The following is a 22161-nucleotide window of genomic DNA, read 5'->3' on the forward strand; positions in this document are numbered from 1 at the left end:
CAAGTGTTTTAATGATGTATCTTGCCCTACAACGGACAATGATGCATCACGCGTTTCCCAAAACCCCATGCAGTAAGAACGTTTGCAGAAAGAACGTTCGCTAGTGGTCTTTGGAGCATGTGTCGATACTGATAGGATCGAAAGAAAGGCAGCGCTCTTTTTATACGTTGCTTGTGTGTTAATTGCAAAAACATTGACAACGTATTTGTAGTCAACTTTGTTCTGAAATTGACGGATAAACCATTTGTTTCTATGTTTAGTGGAGATCTCTGTATAAAGTGACGCGGGAGGGCAAAAAAGCATCTAGCGACGCACTTAACGTTAGCTGTTCTACGGGTGGTCTCAGGCAGACGTTAGATTACAACCGTTTCAAGTGCAACATTAATTAATAACAATGGTTTTGGGAAATAGCTCTGAGATTTAACGATGGTCCTACGAAGGATGGCCTCGGCCTTAAAATGCTTTTGGGAAACCGGGCCCAGATCACACAGTTCTACCAAGATAGTTACCGGTAATAAAATACACTGCTCAAAAAAATAAAGGGAACACTTAAACAACACAATGTAACTCCAAGTCAATCACACTTCTGTGAAATCAAACTGTCCACTTAGGAACAACACTGATTGACAATAAATTTCACATGCTGTTGTGCAAATGGAATAGACAAAAGGTGGAAATTATAGGCAATTAGCAAGACACCCCCAAAAAAGGACTGATTCTGCAGGTGGTGACCACAGACCACTTCTCAGTTCCTATGCTTCCTGGCTGATGTTTTGGTCACTTTTGAATGCTGGCGGTGCTCTCACTCTAGTGGTAGCATGAGACGGAGTCTACAACCCACACAAGTGGCTCAGGTAGTGCAGTTCATCCAGGATGGCACATCAATGCGAGCTGTGGCAAAAAGGTTTGCTGTGTCTGTCAGCGTAGTGTCCAGAACATGGAGGCGCTACCAGGAGACAGGCCAGTACATCAGGAGACGTGGAGGAGGCCGTAGGAGGGCAACAACCCAGCAGCAGGACCGCTAGCTCCGCCTTTGTGCAAGGAGGAGCACTGCCAGCGCCCTGCAAAATGACCTCCAGCAGGCCACAATCACTCCTTTTTTGGGGGTGTCTTGCTAATTGCCTATAATTTCCACCTTTTGTCTATTCCATTTGCACAACAGCATGTGAAATTTATTGTCAATCAGTGTTGCTTCCTAAGTGGACAGTTTGATTTCACAGAAGTGTGATTGACTTGGAGTTACATTGTGTTGTTTAAGTGTTCCCTTTATTTTTTTGAGCAGTGTATATATCTATAAAACAAAATGAGCTGTCGTTTTTTATTAACTGTTAAATGGTTATGCTATTTATACCTACACTAAGCAGTGGTTAATATAGTACACAATTGTCATATTTGAGTAAAGGTAAAGATACCTTAATAGAAAATGACTCAAGTAAAAGTCAAATCAGTGAAATACTACTTGAGTAAAATTCTAAAAGTATTTGGTTTTAAATATACTCAAGTATCAGAAGTAAATGTAATTGCAAAAATATATAACAAATACTTTCAAATTCCTTATATTAAGCAAACCAGACGGAACAATTACATTTTTTTCTGTTTTTATTGACGGATAGCCAGGTGCACACTCAGACATCATTTACTAACGAAGTATGTGTTTAGAGGCAGTAGGGATGACCAGGGATGTTCTCTTGATAAGTGCATGAATTGGACCATTTTCCTGTCCTGCTAAGCATTCCAAATGTAACGAGTACTTTTGGGTGTCATAGAAAATGTATGGAGTGAAAAGTACATTATTTTCTTTAGGAATGTAGTGGAGTAAAAATATAAATTGTAAAATAAAGTACAGATACCCCAAAAAACGACTTAAGTATTACTTTAAAGTATGTTTACTTAAGTACTATACACCACTGATACTAAGTATACATAAGTCAATTATAATTTCATTATACTTTATTAAAATGTCAAAATCTTCCCCTTCCCCTTTGCTTTTATGCCCTCTGGTTTCTGGTTGCTTCACAATCTACCTATTTGGATGAATACACCCATCTTATTCATATCTCCACTGTTACATTAAACACCTATTTAATGTTCAGATACTATTGCTTTTCTCTGGTAGGAGGATTCTTATTTGTTTTACTGGTGCTCTCCGAAACTGTTTTGATAATTTCCCCAATTCTAGGCTTTTTGGCGCGGCAGCTCTTTGGGGCATCTCTGGTTCTGGCTTTATTAACCTTGCTCTGGGGTACCTTATGAGGAGATAGCTCTATGGCTGGACCCTCAGTGGTCTGAACCTGGCTCCGGGATAGGTCTTTAGGACATGGATCTATGGTTGGACCCTCAGTGGTCTGAACCTGGCTCCGGGATGGGTCTTTAGGACATAGGTCTATGGCTGGACCCTCAGTGGTCTTATCCGGCCTCTGGGATACTTCTTGAGTAGATTTCTCAATTGCTGAGCATTCGGTCTTTAACTGACTCAGTGAAACTTCTTTATTAAGTGGCTCGCTCTTTCACTGAATTGTTCTTGCCTTCTGAATCTTTAGTGGGTGCACTCTCTATTTTCTCATTTCCCTGATTATTTAAAACATCTTTGGTGGGGGACCAAGTCTTTACATTACCTTGGGCAGTATGTGAGTGCCCTGTAGAGCGAGTAGCTACATACTTTGGAACATCTTCATAATGCCTAATTGATGCACGCTCAGGGGCCAAATCATAATTTTTGGGGGAAACCAATCTTGGAACAGGGTGCCGAATGGAATCAGCTGTGCTAACAATAGCATTGCGAGGAATAGATAGGTCGTCACTGACATCTCTGTCATCTCAGTAGTTACCATGCTGGTAATGGCCTGCCATTGTTTGCCTATTATCTGAGAATTCTTCTCCATTTGAGAAAGTCATCTGGATCTTCTTGGGGCACCACACAAACTCATATTTGGGCTCATAGTGCTTGTAGGCATACTCAACTAGATCCCTGCGCTCTTGCTTATCAATGACAGCAAAGATGAAGTAGTTGAGCACGCTCTCCTTCACATTGTACAGGTTGCCTTTGACAAGAGTTTCCTCCAGGAAGAAGCGGACGAGTGGGGCCTGGTAGTGGGGGAACCCCAGAGTGCCCAGGCACTTCAGGATGCGGGTGATGCGCAGGTTGTTGTGTGTATGTCTACCATAAACAAAACACAAGACCAACAAAAATACAAGGGTACTGTTAACCTCAGAAGGTTAATTTGAAAACTGAAATTGTAGCTATTATGTATCACAATCACTATAAAATAACAGTTAAATGACTCAATGAAGAAATTGCTAACCTGTCCAGGTTGTCAAATCTCTTATGCCAGTTATTTGCCCGTCGCACTTCCCCTGTTGTGTCATTTGACAGCTGGATGCCGTAGAAGTCCAGCATGAGTTTGTAGGACTTGACCAGCCTCTTCTTCGCAGTTTCATCTTGAAGGAAAGCCTGAGGAAGAAGTAGATTGTCATTCAGAACAATTATGAACAAATTATATTTTCTAAGCCCACCAGTCAATAGATGACATACAGGTAACTGACAAAATAAAGCAAATACCAGCATAGTTTTTTGGGTACATAGTGTCTCCGCTATAATTTCCTATGACTGAAAACAGCTTCTGGACATCAGAACAGCGATCACTAACTAACTAATTTGGATGAACATTTCTACTTCAACGAGTCGGCAGCTCTGGATGTTCTGCTTCCTCCGGACTAGGCCCTAATCTCCGGGACTCGAAAGAAGAAGCGATGGCGCAAGACAGGAAGGCAAGGAGGCACTTTGACAAGATTATATCGGCGAGCTAATAAACCAACTGTACTCTCCGTTCTATTGGTGAACGTACAGTCACAGGCCTGGATGAGATCTTTAAGGTCAGGGCCCTCCGTAAGGGCCCTCCGTAATTTTAGACCCAAGTCACCCCCTGTACCTGGACTTTGAATTACTCCCCTCTGGGCGCAGGTATAGGGCACCCCTCAGCAGGAAAAATAGAACGAGACAATCATTTGTGCCAGGTGTGATATCCCTCTTAAATAGCTCGGGCAAATGTTCCCATTGACCTTTAAGGCCAGCAGGCTAGTCTTTGTTTTAAATGTTTTAAATGTTTTTTTATTTCTTATTTCTTACTATTATTATTTTTTTATTGGTGCGTGACTGTTATTGAAAGTTGTATTGTCAATCTTGTTTTGTATTTAACGCCACTTTAAATGTGTACATGACACTGCAACAAAATTTCCCCATGGGGACAATAAAGTAAGTAAGTAAGTAAGTCACTAGAGAACAAACTGGACGAGCTCCATTCGAGACTATCCTATCAACAAGACCTGGAAAACGGTAATATTCTATGTTTCTTAGAGTTATGGCTGAATGGGGACAAGGATAATATACATCTCTCTAGTTTTTCTATGCATCGTCAAGACTGGACGACAGCCTCAGGTAAGACGAAGGGAGGAGGGGTGTGTCCATTTGTCAACAGCAATTGGTGTGCGATCTCTAATGTTAAGGAAGCATCACATTTTTGCTCTCCTGAGTTACAATAACTCATGATAAAATGCAGACCATACTATTTACCATACCATTTTTTTTGTAGCTGTCTATTTACCACCACAAACCGATGTTGGCACTAAGACCGCACTCAACCTGTATAGGGCCGTAAGCAAACCAGAAAATGCACATCCAGAGGCGGCGCTTCTCGTGGCCAATGATTTTAATGTAGGGAAACTGAAATCGCTTTTACCAGCAAGTCACATTGCAACTAGAGGCGACAAAACTCAAGATCACCTTTACTCCACACACAGAATCGCATGACCATACGTACAGACCCCAACCAGAAGCCATGGATTACAGGCAACATCCGCACTGAGCTAAAGACTAGAGCTGCCACTTCAAAGAGTGGGACACTAATCCAGGCGTTTATAAGAAATCCCGCTATGACCTCCAACGAGCCATCAAACATACAAAGCGCCAACACAGGACTAAGATCAAATCCTACTACGCCAGTTCTGGCGCTCGTTGGATGTTGCAGGGCTTGCAAACTATCACAGATTTCAAAGGGAAACCCAGCCGAACTGCCCAGTGAAATGAGCCTACCAGACGAGCTAAATGCCTTCCATGCTCGCTTCGAGGCAAGCAACACTGAACCAGACAAAATTGAATGGGCCTATTTATATAATGAATATGAATTCGGAGGGCAGAAATGGTTCAATATTAAAGCATTAGACCTCTCACTAAAGGCATCAGTCTTACAAAAGTTATACTTAAATCCAAACTGGTTCTCTAGCAGATTAGTAACAATGTCTCACATCATGTTCAAGAATGGCCTTTTTCCCTTTATTCAGATTACCAGCTCTTTCGGTTATTTGAAAATGAAACAAGCCATAGAAAGTTGGTTGCAATTTCAGTTAATCCACCAGAAAACTAATAGTATGGTTAAACTCAAATATACTCATTGATAAAAACAATAATCTTTGTAAATTATATCATAAACAGGACTGGTGGAGTTGTGTCACACATTCAGCTAACAAAAATATATGGAAATGTCTGCTCGACCCAAAATTACAACCAACTAACTGCAGCATTACCGCAAAAATGGAAGAGACAAGTGGAAGGCGGGGAAAGTAGGGAACTTGTCTGTCGGCCCTGCATTAAAGACCAAAATTGGTTAAAGGTGTGATAAATAAAAAGTATACCAGCTACATTTAAGGACCAATAATTTGACAGCTGTGCCATATAGATTGCAAAATAGTTGGGAAGAGATTTTCGATGTTCCGATTCCATGGCACATTGTTTATGAACTGATACACAAACCGATGCCGGATTCAAAACTTAGAGTTTTTCAATTAAAATTATTTACCTGGAGCTAACTCTGCAAATAGCACTGCATGGTGATTTGAAAAGTCATAGTCAATTGATCAATAATATAATAATACTCTTAGCAAACATTTTCAATTTACAATCTGTAGAAACTATGAGAATAGAAAGGTTCAGAACTTTTGTGAAACATCACAGTACAGTTGAAAAATAGAAGGCAAACAGAAATAAAAACTGGATGGTCTTCAGAGATAGATGGGCGAGGTTGAGAGTAGCTGAAGGATGGGACTAAAACAAACAAAAGATACAGTAACTATTGTAAAATATACCGTGTCTGAAAAATGTATTTAGTATGTATAAGCTGGAAGTAGAAACCTAAGTGTTGTTGTCCACTAGTTTACTCCAATTAGGGGAGGGGTGGTAGGGTTAGGGGAAAATATTAAAGGAAAAAAATATATATATATATATAAAAAAAAATATATATATACATAAAACATATATGGGCTATTGGAAATGAAGCAGACAATTACATCAATGGAAGCCACAACCTATCTGCAATATTAAAGCTGATCTACCCCCTAAAATAAAACTGAACTATGCATCAGAGCACCAACTGTTCCGGATGACTGTGTGATCTTGCTCTCCGTAGCCAATGTGTGTAAGACCTTTAAACAGGTTAATATTCACAAGGCCTGATGGAATACCAGGACACGTACTCAGAGTATTCACTGACCAGTTGGCAAGTGTATTCTTCACTGACATTTTTAACCTCTCCCTGACCCAGTCTGTAATACCTACATGTTTCAAGCAGATCACCATAGTCCCTGTGCTCAAGTACACCAAGGAAACCTGTTAAAATGACTATCGCCCCGTGGCACTCACATCTGCAGCCATGAAATGCTTTGAAAGGCTGGTCATGGCTCACATCAACACCCAGACACCTTGGACCCACTTATAACTTATTCTGTACATAATGTTGCTGCTACGGTCTCTTATTACTGAAAATAACTTCTGGACATCAGAACAGAGATTACTCACCACGAACATTGAAGAAGCTTTTTTCTTTAACTAGTCCGACGAGAAGGATATACTGCTTTCCCGGGAACAGGCCCAAATCCCCGTCATTTGTGTTAAGAAAAGACAAAGGAAAAGAGGGCGCAGGTCGGGCTGCCTTTTCGTTGGCGAGCGAGTAAACTCCCACTGTCATCCGTTCTACTTGCTAACATGCAATCATTTGAAAATAAAATTGATGATCTACGATTACGATTACCCTACCAACGGGACATTAAAAACTGTAATATCTTTTTTTCACCGAGTCGTGGCTGAACGACGACACAGACAAAATAGAGCTGGGGGGATTTTCCATGCACCGGTAGAACAGAGAAAAAGCCACATCTGGTAAGACTAGTGGTGGGATGTGTGTCTTTTTGTTAATGGTGCGCAATGTCTAATATTAAAGAAGTCTCAAGGTATTGCTCGCCTGAGGTAAAGTACCTTATGATAAGCTGTAGACCACACTATCTACCAAGAGAGTTCTCATCTATATTATTCGTAGCCGTCTATTTACCACCACAAGACCGATGCTGGCACTAAGGCCGCACTCAACCAACTCTATAAGGCCATAAGCAAACAAGAAAATGCTCATCCAGAAGCGGCGCTCCTAGTGGCCGGGGACTTTAATGCAGGCAAACTTAAATCAGTTTTACAACATTTTTACCAGCATGTCACATGTGCAACCAGAGGGAAAAAAACTCAAGACCACCTTTACTCCACACACAGAGATGCATACAAAGCTCTCCCTCGCCCACCATTTGGCAAATATGACCATAATTCTATCCTTCCAATTCCTGCTTACAAGCAAAAACATAAGCAGGAAGTACCAGTGACTCGCTCAATACGGAAGTGGTCAGATGACTCGGATGCTACGCTACAGGACTGTTTTGCTAGCACAGACTGGAATATGTGCCGGGTTTAATCCAATGGCTCCAATGAAGTCATTGGCTTTATCAATAAGCGCATTGACAATGTCGTCCCCACAGTGACTGTACGTACATATCCCAACCAGAAGCCATGGATTACAGCCAACATCCGCATCGAGCTAAAGGCTAGAGCTGTCGCTTTCAAGGAGCGGTACACTAATCCCGCTATGCCCTCAGACGAACCATCAAACAAGCAAAGCGTCAATACAGGATTATGATTGAATCCTACTACACTTGCTCTGACGCTCGTCGGATGTGGCAGGGCTTGAAAACTATTACGGACTACAAAGGGAAACCCAGACGCGAGCTGCCCTGTGACGCGAGCCTACCAGACGAGCTAAATGCCTTTTATGGTTGCTTCGAGGCAAGCAACACTGAAGCATGCACGAGACACCAGCTGTTCTGGATGACTGTGTGATAACACTCTCGGTAGCCGATGTGAGCAAGACCTTTAAACAAGTCAACATTCACATTGATCGCTGAGCTGTAGTCAATGAACAGCATTCTCACATAAAGTGCCTTGCGAAAGTATTCAACGACCTTGGCATTTTTCCAATTATGTTGCCTTACAACCTGGAATTAAAATATATTTTTTGGGGGTTTGTATCATTTGATTTACACAACATGCCTACCACTTTGAAGATGCAAAATATTTTTTATTGTGAAACAAACAAGAAATAAGACCAAAAAAACAGAAGATTTGAGCATGCATAACTATTCACCCCCCCAAAGTCAATACTTTGTAGAGACACCTTTTTCAGCAATTACAGCTGCAAGTCTCTTGGGGTATGTCTCTATAAGCTTGGCACATCTAGCCACTGGGATTTTTGCCCATTCTTCATGGCAAAACTGCTCCAGCTCCTATAAGTTGGATGGGTTCCTTGCTGGTGTACAGCAATATTTAAGTAATACCACAGATTCTCAATTGGATTGAGGTCTGGGCTTTGACTAGGCCATTCCAAGACATGTAAATGTTTCCCTTAAACCACTTGAGTGTTGCTTTAGCAGTATGCTTAGGGTCATTGTCCTGCTGGAAGGTGAACCTCTGTCCCAGTCTCAAATCTCTGTAAGACTGAAACAGGTTTCCCTCAAGAATTTCCCTGTATTTAGCACCATCCATTATTCCTTCAATTCTGACCAGTTTCCCAGTCCCTGCTGATGAAAAACATCCCCACAGCATGATGCTGCCACCACCATACTTCACTGTGGGGATGGTGTTCTTGGAGTGATGAGAGGTGTTGGGTTTTTGCCAGACATAGCGTTTTCCTTGATGGCCAAAAAAGCAAAATGTTTGTCTCATCTGACCAGAGTACCTTCTTCCATATATTTGGGGAGTCGCCCACATGCCTTTTGGCAAACACCGAACATGTTTGCTTATTTTTTTCTTTAAGCAATGGCTTTTTTCTGGCCACTCTTCCGTAAAGCCCAGCTCTGTGGAGTGTACGTCTTCAAGTGGTCCTATGTACGGATACTCCAATCTCTGCTGTGGAGCTTTGCAGCTCCTTCAGGGTTATCTTTGGTCTCTTTGTTGCCTCTCTGATTAATGCCTTCCTTGTCTGATCCGTGAGTTTTGGAGGGCGGCCCTCTCTTGGCAGGTTTGTTGTTGTTCCATATTCTTTCCATTTCATTGTGCTCCGTGGGATGTTCAAAGTTTCGGATATTTTTTTAGAACCCAACCCTGATCTGTACTTCTCCACAACTTTGTCCCTGACGTGTTTGGAGAGGTCCTTGGTCTTCATGGTGCCGCTTGCTTGGTGATGCCCCTTGCTTAGTGGTGTTGCAGACTCTGGGGCCTTTCAGAACAGGTGTATATATACTGAGATCATGTGACATATCATGTGACACTTAGATTGCACACAGGTGGACTTTATTTATTTAATTATGTGACTTCTGAAGGTAATTGGCTGCAACAGATCTTATTTAGGGGCTTCATAGCAAAGAGGGTGAATACATATGCACACACCACTTTTCCTTTTGTTATTTTTTTTATTGTTTTGGAACAAGTAATTTTTTTCATTTCACTTCACCAATTTGGACTATTTTGTGTATGTCCATTACATGAAATCCAAATAAAAATCCATTTAAATTACATGTTGTAATTACATGTTGTAAAAACGGCAAGGGGGGTGAATACTTTTGCAAGGCACTGTAGTTGTGAATGTCAATTGAACGCTGAGCTGTAGTCAATGAACAGCATTCTCACATAGATGTTCCTTTTGTCCAGGTGGGAAAGGGCAGTGTGGAGTGCGATTGAGATTTTTTCATCTGTGGATCTGTTGGGGCGGTATGCAACTGGATCCTGGATGGGCCGCCCCAGGTGGTAAGGGTAGGCAACAACACGTCTGCCATGCTGATCCTCAACACTGGGGACCCTTAGGGGTGTGTACTTAGTCCCCTCCTGTACTCCCTGTTCACCCACGACTGCGTGGCCAAACACGACTCCAACACCATCATTAAGTTTGCTGACAATACAACAGTGGTAGGCCTGATCACCGACAACGATGAGACAGCCTATAGGGAGAAGGTCAGAGAACTGGCAGTGTGGGGCCAGGACAACAACCTCTCCCTCAATGTGAGCAAGACAAAGGAGCTGATCATGGACTACAGGAAAAGGTGGGCCGAACAGGCCCGGGTGTCCACATCACCAATGAACTATCATGGTCCAAACACCCCAAGACAGAAAAGATTTGGCATGGGCCCTCAGATCCTCAAAAGGTTCTACATTGAGAGAATCTTGACTGGCTACATCAACACTTGGTATGGCAACTGCTTCACATCCGACCACAAGGCACTACAGAGTGTAATGCATACGGCCAAGAACATCACTGGAGCCGAGCTCCCTACCATCTCGGACCTCTATACCAGGTGGTGTCTGAAGAAGGCCCTAAAAATTGACTCCAGCCACCCAATTCATAGACTGTTCTCTCTGCTACCGCACGGCAAGGAGTACCGATGCACCAAGTGTGGAACCAACAGGACCCTGAACAGCTTCTGCACCCAAGCAATAAGACTGCTAAATAGATAACCACATAGCTTCTGGACTATCTGCATTGACTCCTTTTTGCACTCACACATACTTACACCGACACTCCAACACATACACACACTCACTCACATATAACATGTACAGTTGAAGTCGGAAGTTTACATACACTTAGGTTGGAGTCATTAAAACTAGTTTTTCAACTACTCCACAAATTTCTTGCTGACAAACTATAGTTTTGGCAAGTCGGTTAGGACATCTACTTTGTGCATGTCACAAGTAATTTTTCCAACAAGACAGATTATTTAACTTATAACTCACTGTATCAAAATTCCAGTGGGTCAGTTTACATACACTAAGTTGACTGTGCCTTTAAACTGCTTGGAAAATTCCAGAAAATTATGTATTGGCTTTAGAAGCTTCTGATAGGCTAATTGACATCATTTGAGCCAATTAGAGGTGCACCTTTGGATATATTTCAAGGCCTACCTTCAAACTCTGTGCCTCTTTGCTTGACATCATAGGAAAATCAAAAGAAATCAGCCAAGACCTCAGAAAAAAAATTGTATACCTCCACAAATCTGGCTCATCCTTGGGAGCAATTTCCAAACGCCTGAAGGTACCACGTTCATCTGTACAAACAATAGTACGCAAGTATAAACACCATAGCACCACGCAGCCGTCATACCGCTCAGGAAGGAGACGCTTTCTGTCTCCTAGAGATTAATGTACTTTGGTGCGATAAGTGCAAATCAATCCCAGAACAACAGCAAAGGACCTTGTGAAGATGCTGGAGGAAACAGGTACAAAAGTATCTATATCCAGAGTAAAACAAGTCCGATATCGACATAACCTGAAAGGCCGCTCAGCAAGGAAGAAGCCACTGCTCCAAAACCGCCATATAAAAGCCAGACTATGGTTTGCAACTGAACATGGGGACAAAGATCATACTTTTTGGAGAAATGTCCTCTGGTCTGATGAAACAAAAATAGAACTGTTTGGCCATAATGACCATCGTTATGTTTGGAGGAAAAAGGGGGAGGCTTGCAAGCCGAAGAACATCATCCCAACCGTGAAGCACGGGGGTGGCAGCATCATGTTGTGGGGGTGCTTTGCTGGACTGGTGCACTTCACAAAATAGATGGCCTCATGAGAAAGGAAAATTATGTGGACATATTGAAGCAACATCTCAATACATCAGTCAGGAAGTTAACCTTGGTCGCAAATGGGTCTTCCATATGGACAAAGACCCCAAGCATACTTCCAAAGTTGTGGCAAAATGGCTTAAGGACAACAATGTCAAGGTATTGGAGTGGCCATCACAAAGCCTTGACGTCAATCCCATAGAACATTTGTGGGCAGAACTGACAAAGTGTGTGTGAGCAAGGAGGCCTACAAACCTGACTCAGTTACACCAGCTCTGTCAGGAGGAATGGGCCAAAATTCACCCAACTTATTGTGGGAAGCTTGTGGAAGGCTACCCGAAATGTTTGACCCAAGTGAAACAATTTAAAGGCAATGCTACCAAATACTAATTGAGTGTATGTAAACTTCTGACCCACTGGGAATGAGATGAAAGAAATAAAAGCTGAAATAAATAATTCTCTCTACTATTATTCTGACATTTCACATTCTTCAAATAAAGTGGTGATCCTAACTGACCTAAGACAGGGAATTTATACTAGGATTAAATGTCAGGAATTGTGAAAAACTGAGTTTAAATGTATTTGGCTAAGGTGTATGTAAACTTCCGACTTCAACTGTACACACAGGCATACTGTCGCCACACACACACTTCCATACTAATCACATACGCTGTTGCTACTGTATATTATCTATCCTGTTGCCTAGTCACTTTACCTCTACTTATATGTACATATCTACCTCAATTCCCTCGTACCACTGCACATCGACTCGGTACTTGTACCCTCTGTATATAGCCAACTTATTGTTACTCATTGTGTATTTATTCCTTGTGTTACCATTTTTCTATTATTATTTTAATCTCATCTTGTCTCAGCATTGTTGGGAAGGGCCCGTAAGTAAGCATTTCAGTGTTAGTCTACACCTGTTGTTCATGAAGCATGTGACAAGTAACATTTTATTAGATTCGATTGTGCGTTGGGCCACCACGAGCCGCCATAACATCTTCAATGCTCCTTGGCATAGATTTCACGTGTCTGAAACTATATTGGAGGGATGCGACACCATTCTTCTATGAAAAATTCCATAATTTGGTGTTTTGTTGATGGTGGTGGAAAACGCTTTCTCAGGCGCCGCTCCAGAATTTCCCATAAGTGCTAAATTGGGTTAAGATCTGGTTACACACACACACTTTAAACCTCCTATTCTCCTTTGAGACCCCTCCTTCAAAGTCACTGAGATCTCTTCTTCTAGCCATGTTAGCCAAAATAATGGGCAACTGGGCATTTTTATACATGACCCTAAGCATGATGGGATGTTAATTGCTTAATTAACCCAGGAACGACACCTGTGTGGAAGCACCTGCTTTCAATATACTATGTATCCCCCATTTACTCTTGTATTTCCTTTATTTTTGTAGTTTCTTCTATGTAAATGCAGTATGTAGAGAACATTTCCTTGCTAGAAGTACCTCAATTTCCTTTTTGGTGAGTTCCTTGGCTTGATTATTCATTCCTGGTTCTTGAAGAGGGAACAACCTAAATGAAATATTTGTTTAAAAAATATATACATATACAGTACAGCATATATATATACATACACACACACGCATTTTAAGGAATTGTATTATAACAATTAATATTCTAAATAAAAATAATTGAAAGCCCATATAAATGTAAAGGAAACTAACCATTGGATGTATGAGTGAACTCTTTCCAGTTTTAAATATTGCCATTTCCAATTATTGTGATAGTCCTCAATGAAGACACCTAATCAGAGCAAAGGTTACAGTAAAAAAGTATTGTCAAATCTAAACTGCACTTAAAGAATCAGTAAATACATTACCATCAGGGGAGGAGGGTATTTGTTCACGGTAGAACTGTAAATTAGGCATATCATCCTGAGGGGGAAAGAGCAATGCAAATTCAGAAATGGGGATATTTCTCAGAGTTGTATCAAAACACTACAAGAATTATAGAGGAATTGGATAGTGAAATGATTACTTAAAGCATTCAGTTTTTCCATGTATTACACAAGGGAATGAGAACTTATTTACTTGTTGTTGCCCGCCGAAGTACAAGTTTGATCTATGCTCCTGTGGAAACAAGAACCAAGTGCTAAAGACTGTACCAGCTCTGACTACACTCTTAGAAAAACGGGTTGAAAAAGGGTTCTTTGCGGAGGAATAGGGTTCCACCAATAACTGTTTTCATCTAAAGAACCCTTTTAGGAAGATGAGGGTTCTTTGTAAGGTAAAGGGTTCTACCTAGAAACTTTAACATCCTAAGAACCGTTTTTGGAAGAAAGGGTTCTTTGATGGTTACTTGGAAGGCAAGAAGGCTTCTGTCAATTAGGTTAGTATTGTGGAGTAACTAAAACGTTGTTGATCCATCCTCAGTTTTCTCCTATCACAGCCATTAAACTCCATAACTGTTTAAAAGTCACCATTGGCCTCATGGTGAAATCCCTGAGCGGTTTGCTTCCTCTCCGGCAACTGAGTTAGGGAGGACACCTGTATCTTTGTAGTGACTGGGTTGGTTGATAAACCATCCAATGTATAATTAATAACTTCACCATGATCAAAGGGATATTCAATGTTTGCTTTTTGAAAATTTACCACATCTACCAATAGGTGCCCTTCTTTGTGAGGCGTTGGAAAACCTCCCTGGTCTTTGTGGTTGAATCTAATTTTGAAATTCACTGCTCAACTGAGGGATCTTACAGATAATTGCATGTGTGGGGTACAGAGATGAGGTAGTCATTGAAAATCACGTTAAACACTATTATTGCACACAGTCCATGCAACTTATTATATGTGACACATTTTTACTCCTGAACTTATTTAGACTTGCCATATCAAAGGGTTTGAAAACTTATTGACTCAAAACATTTCAGCTTTTCATTTTAATTATATATATTATTTTACATAATTCCACTTTGACATTATGGGGTATTGTGTGTAGGCATGTGACCAAAACATCTAAATGTAATCCATTTAAAATTGAGGGTGTAAAAAGTAAAGGGGTTTGAATACTTTCTGTATTGCACCCGTTACTGAGATGGTTGTTCCAGTTTAGATTATTTAAGTAGTCTCACCTATCAATCTTCCCTACCCTGGAAATCATTCTGAAAGCATGTTTTGGGTGATTAAAAGTGTAACTTGTTAGATATACTCACTCTGGCTGGATTCAAATAGGAATTACATATCACTTTGCAAGCCAGCATGATGTGACTTGCAGCCTGATGTGGTCTGTAAACCAGGAGTTTCCTAACACCACTTGTGTTAAGGTATAACTAGGCCCTCAAAGAAAGGCCTTGTGATACTGTATTGATTGTCATAAAGAGTTTAATTGTAAAGCCTAATACGGCTGGAGGAACCATTCATAGAATGCTCTAGGAATAACCTTCAGATGATAAAAGGGTTCTTGGTAGAACTATTTAGCAGCCTTGAGGTAGGTAAATGGTGGCGTATTCCCTGTCTTCTCTCTGGCAGTGGCGAGAATGATGGAGAACTACAGGCTACGTGTGTGGACTGCGGAGGCCTGTCTTCTCTCTGGCAGTGGCGAGAATGATGGAGAACTACAGGCTACGTGTGTGGACTGCGGAGGCCTGTCTTCTCTCTGGCAGTGGCGAGAATGATGGAGAACTACAGGCTACGTGTGTGGACTGCGGAGGCCTGTCTTCTCTCTGGCAGTGGCGAGAATGATGGAGAACTACAGGCTACGTGTGTGGACTGCGGAGGCCTGTCTTCTCTCTGGCAGTGGCGAGAATGATAGAGAACTACAGGCTACGTGTGTGGACTGCGGAGGCCTGTCTTCTCTCTGGCAGTGGCGAGAATGATGGAGAACTACAGGCTACGTGTGTGGACTGCGGAGGCCTGTCTTCTCTCTGGCAGTGGCGAGAATGATGGAGAACTACAGGCTACGTGTGTGGACTGCGGAGGCCTGTCTTCTCTCTGGCAGTGGCGAGAATGATGGAGAACTACAGGCTACGTGTGTGGACTGCGGAGGCCTGTCTTCTCTCTGGCAGTGGCGAGAATGATGGAGAACTACAGGCTACGTGTGTGGACTGCGGAGGCCTGTCTTCTCTCTGGCAGTGGCGAGAATGATGGAGAACTACAGGCTACGTGTGTGGACTGCGGAGGCCTGTCTTCTCTCTGGCAGTGGCGAGAATGATGGAGAACTACAGGCTACGTGTGTGGACTGCGGAGGCCTGTCTTCTCTCTGGCAGTGGCGAGAATGATGGAGAACTACAGGCTACGTGTGTGGACTGCGGAGGCCTGTCGGACGCTTGACCACTTTGGCCAATCAGAACGTAGAAAAAAACATCTAAATTCATGCTGTGTCTGCCTTGAAGTTCAGAAAACTCCACGGACCCCCTTTGCGCAGTGGAACACAGAACGATATGTGACCACTTGGTTACGGCGACACTGTTCTGCCAAAGACACTCAAACCAGAGTGGCCACCACAAAGCCCAAGGAGCCTGACCCTCTGGAAGTTGCTGTAGCCCTCCTTGGGATATTTAGCCTCTATTGGCTATTGAGACGCTGGGCCCGTCGTAGCTTGGTATGCCAGGGTGGGAAATTGGAAATGTGAATTGGGCTAAGTTAGAGGTAATAATGCATGTAGGTTATAGTTTATTGAGATGTATGAATACAACACACCAAAAGCTTGATTTTATGACTGTTTAAAAATAAATGTCCTACAATTCTACGTAGTAATGTTTTATGTTCACTACTTGGTCATTCTAACCCTAATCTAGCGCACCTGATTCTAATAATTAGCTGGTTTATAACATGAATCAGGTTACTTACTGGGGTTGGAGTGAAAACCTACAGGAGGGTAGCTCTCCAGGAACAGGGGTTAGAGAGCGCTGTTCTATAATGATAGGTTATTCAATAGGCTACATCTGTAGGTACAAACTTTGATTTAGGAAATGATGACTGTCATTAACTGTTTTTTTTGTTGCTCCCTCACCTAAAAGAATTGCACTACACCACTACCTATGGGGACAAACTAAAGAATCCTATGTGGTTCCACTCAGCACCTTTTTTTTCTAAGAGTGTATGATTAACAGCAATAGAACTGCATTAGGATTGATAATGCAGCCTGCGGCACACCATCATTATCAGGTGGATTTATATGAAATAGCATAAATTGTGTAAGATTGTGTAAAGAGAATAATGACTTACTGGATAATCATGCCTGTACTTTTGCATATCCTTTGCTGCACTTTTGAATCTGTTAAACCTGTGTGACTAAAAACACATTCACTTCATGAGTTCATAAAATGGCAGTTATGGAAACACCTGACCTAAACAATACTGATAGGCCCACGTTTGAGCTCATGCAGTATGTACAGTGAAACAAAAACTTGGAAGGAACATTTCACTAGCTGCATAGGCGGCAATCATTCTACTTGGCTACTGACATAGGCCTATAGCAGACTTTATCAGTCATATCCATTTTATGTATCTAGAAGTTAAAGATAGAGATCTTCACATAGACAGACATAATACATCAGTATTCCTAACCCCTTGGCGGAGCTTTGATTGGTGAGCAATAGCTTTAGGCTACTCAATATGAGATGCAATGTTGTACACATGCAATAATGGTTAAATAAATATAATATATTATATATTGTATATTAAAATATATTATAAATGTTGTCCCAAAACCCTGATTCTCAATGTATCAGAACATAACACTTACTTGTTGCGACCAACCGGTGTACTGGTGTACCCACTCCTGAGGAAATACAACAGTGAAAATGAGGTACAAAAAACAGTAGTGAATCATAATCTGCTGAGGCCTTAAAATTATCTGAAGATTTGGGCATATGACAGAGCACATGTATAAGCCATTGAGCCAAGCATTTGAAATGATTTGTGTCTGAAAATTCTAAAGGATTAGTTATTAATATTCTGTTACCATTATTCTAGGCCTACATTGGTAAAAATATTTTAAATGTAAATTTTGCTTTGGAAAATTAAATATTTCATCTGTATTTTATGGTGCCAATAAGATACTTTTAATGATAGGCTACAGCCCTCAACTCTGGACCTCAAAGCCAGTTCCACTACATTTTTCCAATGTTCCCTTCGAATCAGGGACTGACTTAGACCTGGGACACCAGGTGGCTGCAGTTAATTATCAGGTAGAACAGAAATCCAGCAGGTTCCGGACCTCATAGGGGAAGACTTGAATACCCCATGGGCTACAGTATTCTAAAACTCATCTGCTGAGAGTCCACACAAAGAAAATGTGATCAGGGCCCAGGGGCCTGTGTACGTACATGTTGGGACTTTTGACGACTGGTTTCTTTGTTTGGAGGATCCTCCCATGTCGAGTCGTACTCGCAGTAGTACTCATCCGTGTCTTCAACATCATATGACCTAGCTGACCTGAGAACCCGAAGCTCCACTGCTCCACTGGGAAGGGATTCTGGACTCCCCACTCCTCCACTGGGAAGGGATTCTGGACTCCCCACACCTTGAATAGGAAGGGATTCTGGACTCCTCACTCCTTCACTGGGAAGGGATTCTGGACTCCCCACTCCTTGAATAGGAAGGGATTCTGGACTCCCCACTCCTTCACCGGAAAAGGATTCTGGACTCCCCGCTCCTTCACTGGGAAGGGATTCTGGACTGTCAGGATCATTTGGCAAGATACATCTCCCTGTACGTTCCAAAAACCAAGCAAAACAATTTTCCACGATCGATCTCCAGGGTAAGTAGGAGAGAACTGGAACCAGGAAAAATGGACACAGCCGTAAAATCCTGCGACGCATTCTAAAAAGTTGTCGTCTCAATTTAGTAAAGCATTTTACTACTTACTGCTCGGGCCAGCTCTCTTCCTATTATCATTGGACGCCCACTAACTTTGCCGCGCCCTTGCCCTAATAACAAAATAATGTACTCTGTAGCCTATTGAAAATGTTCTAAAGGTTAACAAAGATTGATTTATGATTGACTAATCCACGAGAGCCACCACGATATTTTGCATTCGGATTCGGAGAATGACTGTACAGTTTCACTTTTGTGTTTTACTACGTCATGTGCCTCCACCAGCATTTGCAAGAAGTCATAAACACCAGCCAATCCAGTTTACAGCTGAGTGATATGTGTTTGGTACGCTATCCTTGATACAATGAAAATAGTTAAGAAAAATAGAATAATGAAGTAATCTTAATGCAACATCTTTTTGAGTGCAAACCCATTACACCTTTTTGTTGATATGGGTTTGGTCAAATGACTCACTGGAGTCATGTAAGCCTAGCTATTTGTAAAGTGAAACATACCTAACAGTTGTAACTATTTTACCAGACTTGATCTGGTTTTGTTCTATTTTCCCCCTCACTTAAATTATAGGCCGAACATTTTCAGTAAAAAAATTATGCCTTTGATGGGCCATATTGTAGGCCTACCACCTACATGATTTTTGCTCTGTGTTGAACATCAGCTCCATCTATAGGCCTAACCTACTTTTCAACATAAAAGTGAAAAGATGTCATTATTGCAGTATATTCAAAAGAATTTGAGTTAGTCCACACTTTCACTGGGGTACACATCCAGCCGCCTTCTCCCACTATAAGTATGTAATGATAACACATTATGGTGTTGTTTCCTCTACGTCATTCTGTTGACATGGTCTGCAGAGGCAGCATTAAACAGATGTGAACATGATACAAGAGTTAACCTTAGTACTAAATTATCAGAAGGCCTACAAAGACAGAGACTGGAGAAGGGATAGGTCCTGGAGCAGAGAGAGGGAGAGAGAGAGGGACAAAGACAGAGACAGGAGAAGGGACAGGTCCTGGAGCAGAGAGAGGGAGAGAGAGAGGGACAAAGACAGAGACAGGAGAAGGGACAGGTCCTGGAGCAGAGAGAGGGAGAGGGACAAAGACAGAGACAGGAGAAGGGACAGGTCCTGGAGCAGAGAGAGGGAGAGAGAGGGACAAAGACAGAGACAGGAGAAGGGATAGGTCCTGGAGCAGAGAGAGGGAGAGGGAGAGATAGAGGGACAAAGACAGAGACAGGAGTAAGAGCAAAGAAAAAATAAATAAACAAATCTGATGTCCCGGAGAATGATAAACCTGCAGAGGTGGAAAGTGATTAAAACACATCATAATGTCTTACTTTTGTGGACCACTTGTCTCTGTAGTAACTCAATCACCCTGTGACTTTCAACTGTAAATGTAAATCGATGTTATTGGGAATGTTTTTCAACATGACAAAGGATCTTATGGTAAAATGCTCTTGTAGAGGTCTAACCATTTTTTAAATTCCTTTTTTCCCCTATTTTTCTTATTCCTTTTGCCACATCATATTTTATGAATTTGTCACATTTGAAGAAACTCATTTTGAGGTCATTTAAATTCAACTGACTTTATGATACCATGTAATATACACTGCTCAAAAAAATAAAGGGAACACTAAAATAACACATCCTAGATCTGAATGAATGAAATATTCTTATTAAATACTTTTTTCTTTACATAGTTGAATGTGCTGACAACAAAATCACACAAAAATGATCAATGGAAATCAAATTTATCAACCCATGGAGGTCTGGATTTGGAGTCACACTCAAAATTAAAGTGGAAAACCACACTACAGGCTGATCCAACTTTGATGTAATGTCCTTAAAACAAGTCAAAATGAGGCTCAGTAGTGTGTGTGGCCTCCACGTGCCTGTATGACCTCCCTACAACGCCCGGGCATGCTCCTGATGAGGTGGCGGATGGTCTCCTGAGGGATCTCCTCCCAGACCTGGACTAAAGCATCCGCCAACTCCTGGACAGTCTGTGGTGCAACGTGGCGTTGGTGGATGGAGCGAGACATGATGTCCCAGATGTGCTCAATTGGATTCAGGTCTGGGGAACGGGCGGGCCAGTCCATAGCATTAATGCCTTCCTCTTGCAGGAACTGCTGACACACTCCAGCCACATGAGGTCTAGCATTGTCTTGCATTAGGAGGAACCCAGGGCCAACCGCACCAGCATATGGTCTCACAAGGGGTCTGAGGATCTCATCTCGGTACCTAATGGCAGTCAGGCTACCTCTGGCGAGCACATGGAGGGCTGTGCGGCCCCACAAAGAAATGCCACCCCACACCATGACTGACCCACCGCCAAACCGGTCATGCTGGAGGATGTTGCAGGCAGCAGAACGTTCTCCACGGCGTCTCCAGACTGTCACATGTGCTCAGTGTGAACCTGCTTTCATATGTGAAGAGCACAGGGCGCCAGTGGCGAATTTGCCAATCTTGGTGTTCTCTGGCAAATGCCAAACGTCCTGCACGGTGTTGGGCTGTAAGCACAACCCCCACCTGTGGACGTCGGGCCCTCATACCAACCCTCATGGAGTCTGTTTCTGACCGTTTGAGCAGACACATGCACATTTGTGGCCTGCTGGAGGTCATTTTGCAGGGCTCTGGCAGTGCTCCTCCTTGCACAAAGGCGGAGGTAGCGGTCCTGCTGCTGGGTTGTTGCCCTCCTATGGCCTCCTCCACGTCTCCTGATGTACTGGCCTGTCTCCTGGTATCGCCTCCATGCTCTGGACACTACGCTGACAGACACAGCAAACCTTCTTGCCACAGCTCGCATTGATGTGCCATCCTGGATGAGCTGCACTACCTGAGCCACTTGTGTGGGTTGTAGACTCCGTCTCATGCTACCACTAGAGTGAAAGCACCGCCAGCATTCAAAAGTGACCAAAACATCAGCCAGGAAGCATAGGAACTGAGAAGTGGTCTGTGGTCACCACCTGCAGAACCACTGCTTTATTGGGGGTGTCTTGCTAATTGCCTATAATTTCCACCTTTTGTCTATTCCATTTGCACAACAGCATGTGAAATTTATTGTCAATCAGTGTTGCTTCCTAAGTGGACAGTTTGATTTCACAGAAGTGTGATTGACTTGGAGTTACATTGTGTTGTTTAAGTGTTCCCTTTATTTTTTTGAGCAGTGTATATTCCCGCGACCCCTTAAAATCCTCCCGCGACCACCAGTATTTGCAAGAAGTCATGTGGCCAGTGTTGAGGCAAATCATTGATATAAGCCTAATGATATGATCGCGTGGAATACATTTGTAGTTGTAAACAGTTTGGAAGTGTGTAGGCCTAACTAATGAGTGGTGAACATGAAATAGTCATCTGTAGTTGTAAACACATTCTCAAACATGTAACTGATGTATTATGAACATGAAAAAAACGAATGTGTAGTTTTAATCGCATTGGCCATCTTGC

At 42.2% G+C, this 22161-nt stretch overlaps 1 protein-coding gene across 1 annotated transcript; it reads right to left on the minus strand.

Annotated features, from left to right (window-relative positions):
• Positions 1-2817: 2817 nt before the first annotated feature.
• Positions 2818-19380, minus strand: LOC120020731 (opioid growth factor receptor-like). Its single transcript, XM_038964467.1, has 10 exons — positions 19347-19380; positions 18209-18405; positions 17626-17661; positions 17106-17171; positions 13971-14009; positions 13760-13814; positions 13605-13683; positions 13386-13452; positions 3303-3451; positions 2818-3157 (listed from the first exon to the last, which is right to left on the minus strand). Exons 1-10 carry the CDS (start codon positions 19378-19380, stop codon positions 2818-2820), a joined length of 1062 nt encoding a protein of 353 aa, XP_038820395.1.
• Positions 19381-22161: the final 2781 nt, after the last annotated feature.

This window comes from Salvelinus namaycush, chromosome 2 (genome assembly GCF_016432855.1).
Source record: "Salvelinus namaycush isolate Seneca chromosome 2, SaNama_1.0, whole genome shotgun sequence".
NCBI classification, from domain to species: Eukaryota; Metazoa; Chordata; class Actinopteri; order Salmoniformes; family Salmonidae; genus Salvelinus; species Salvelinus namaycush.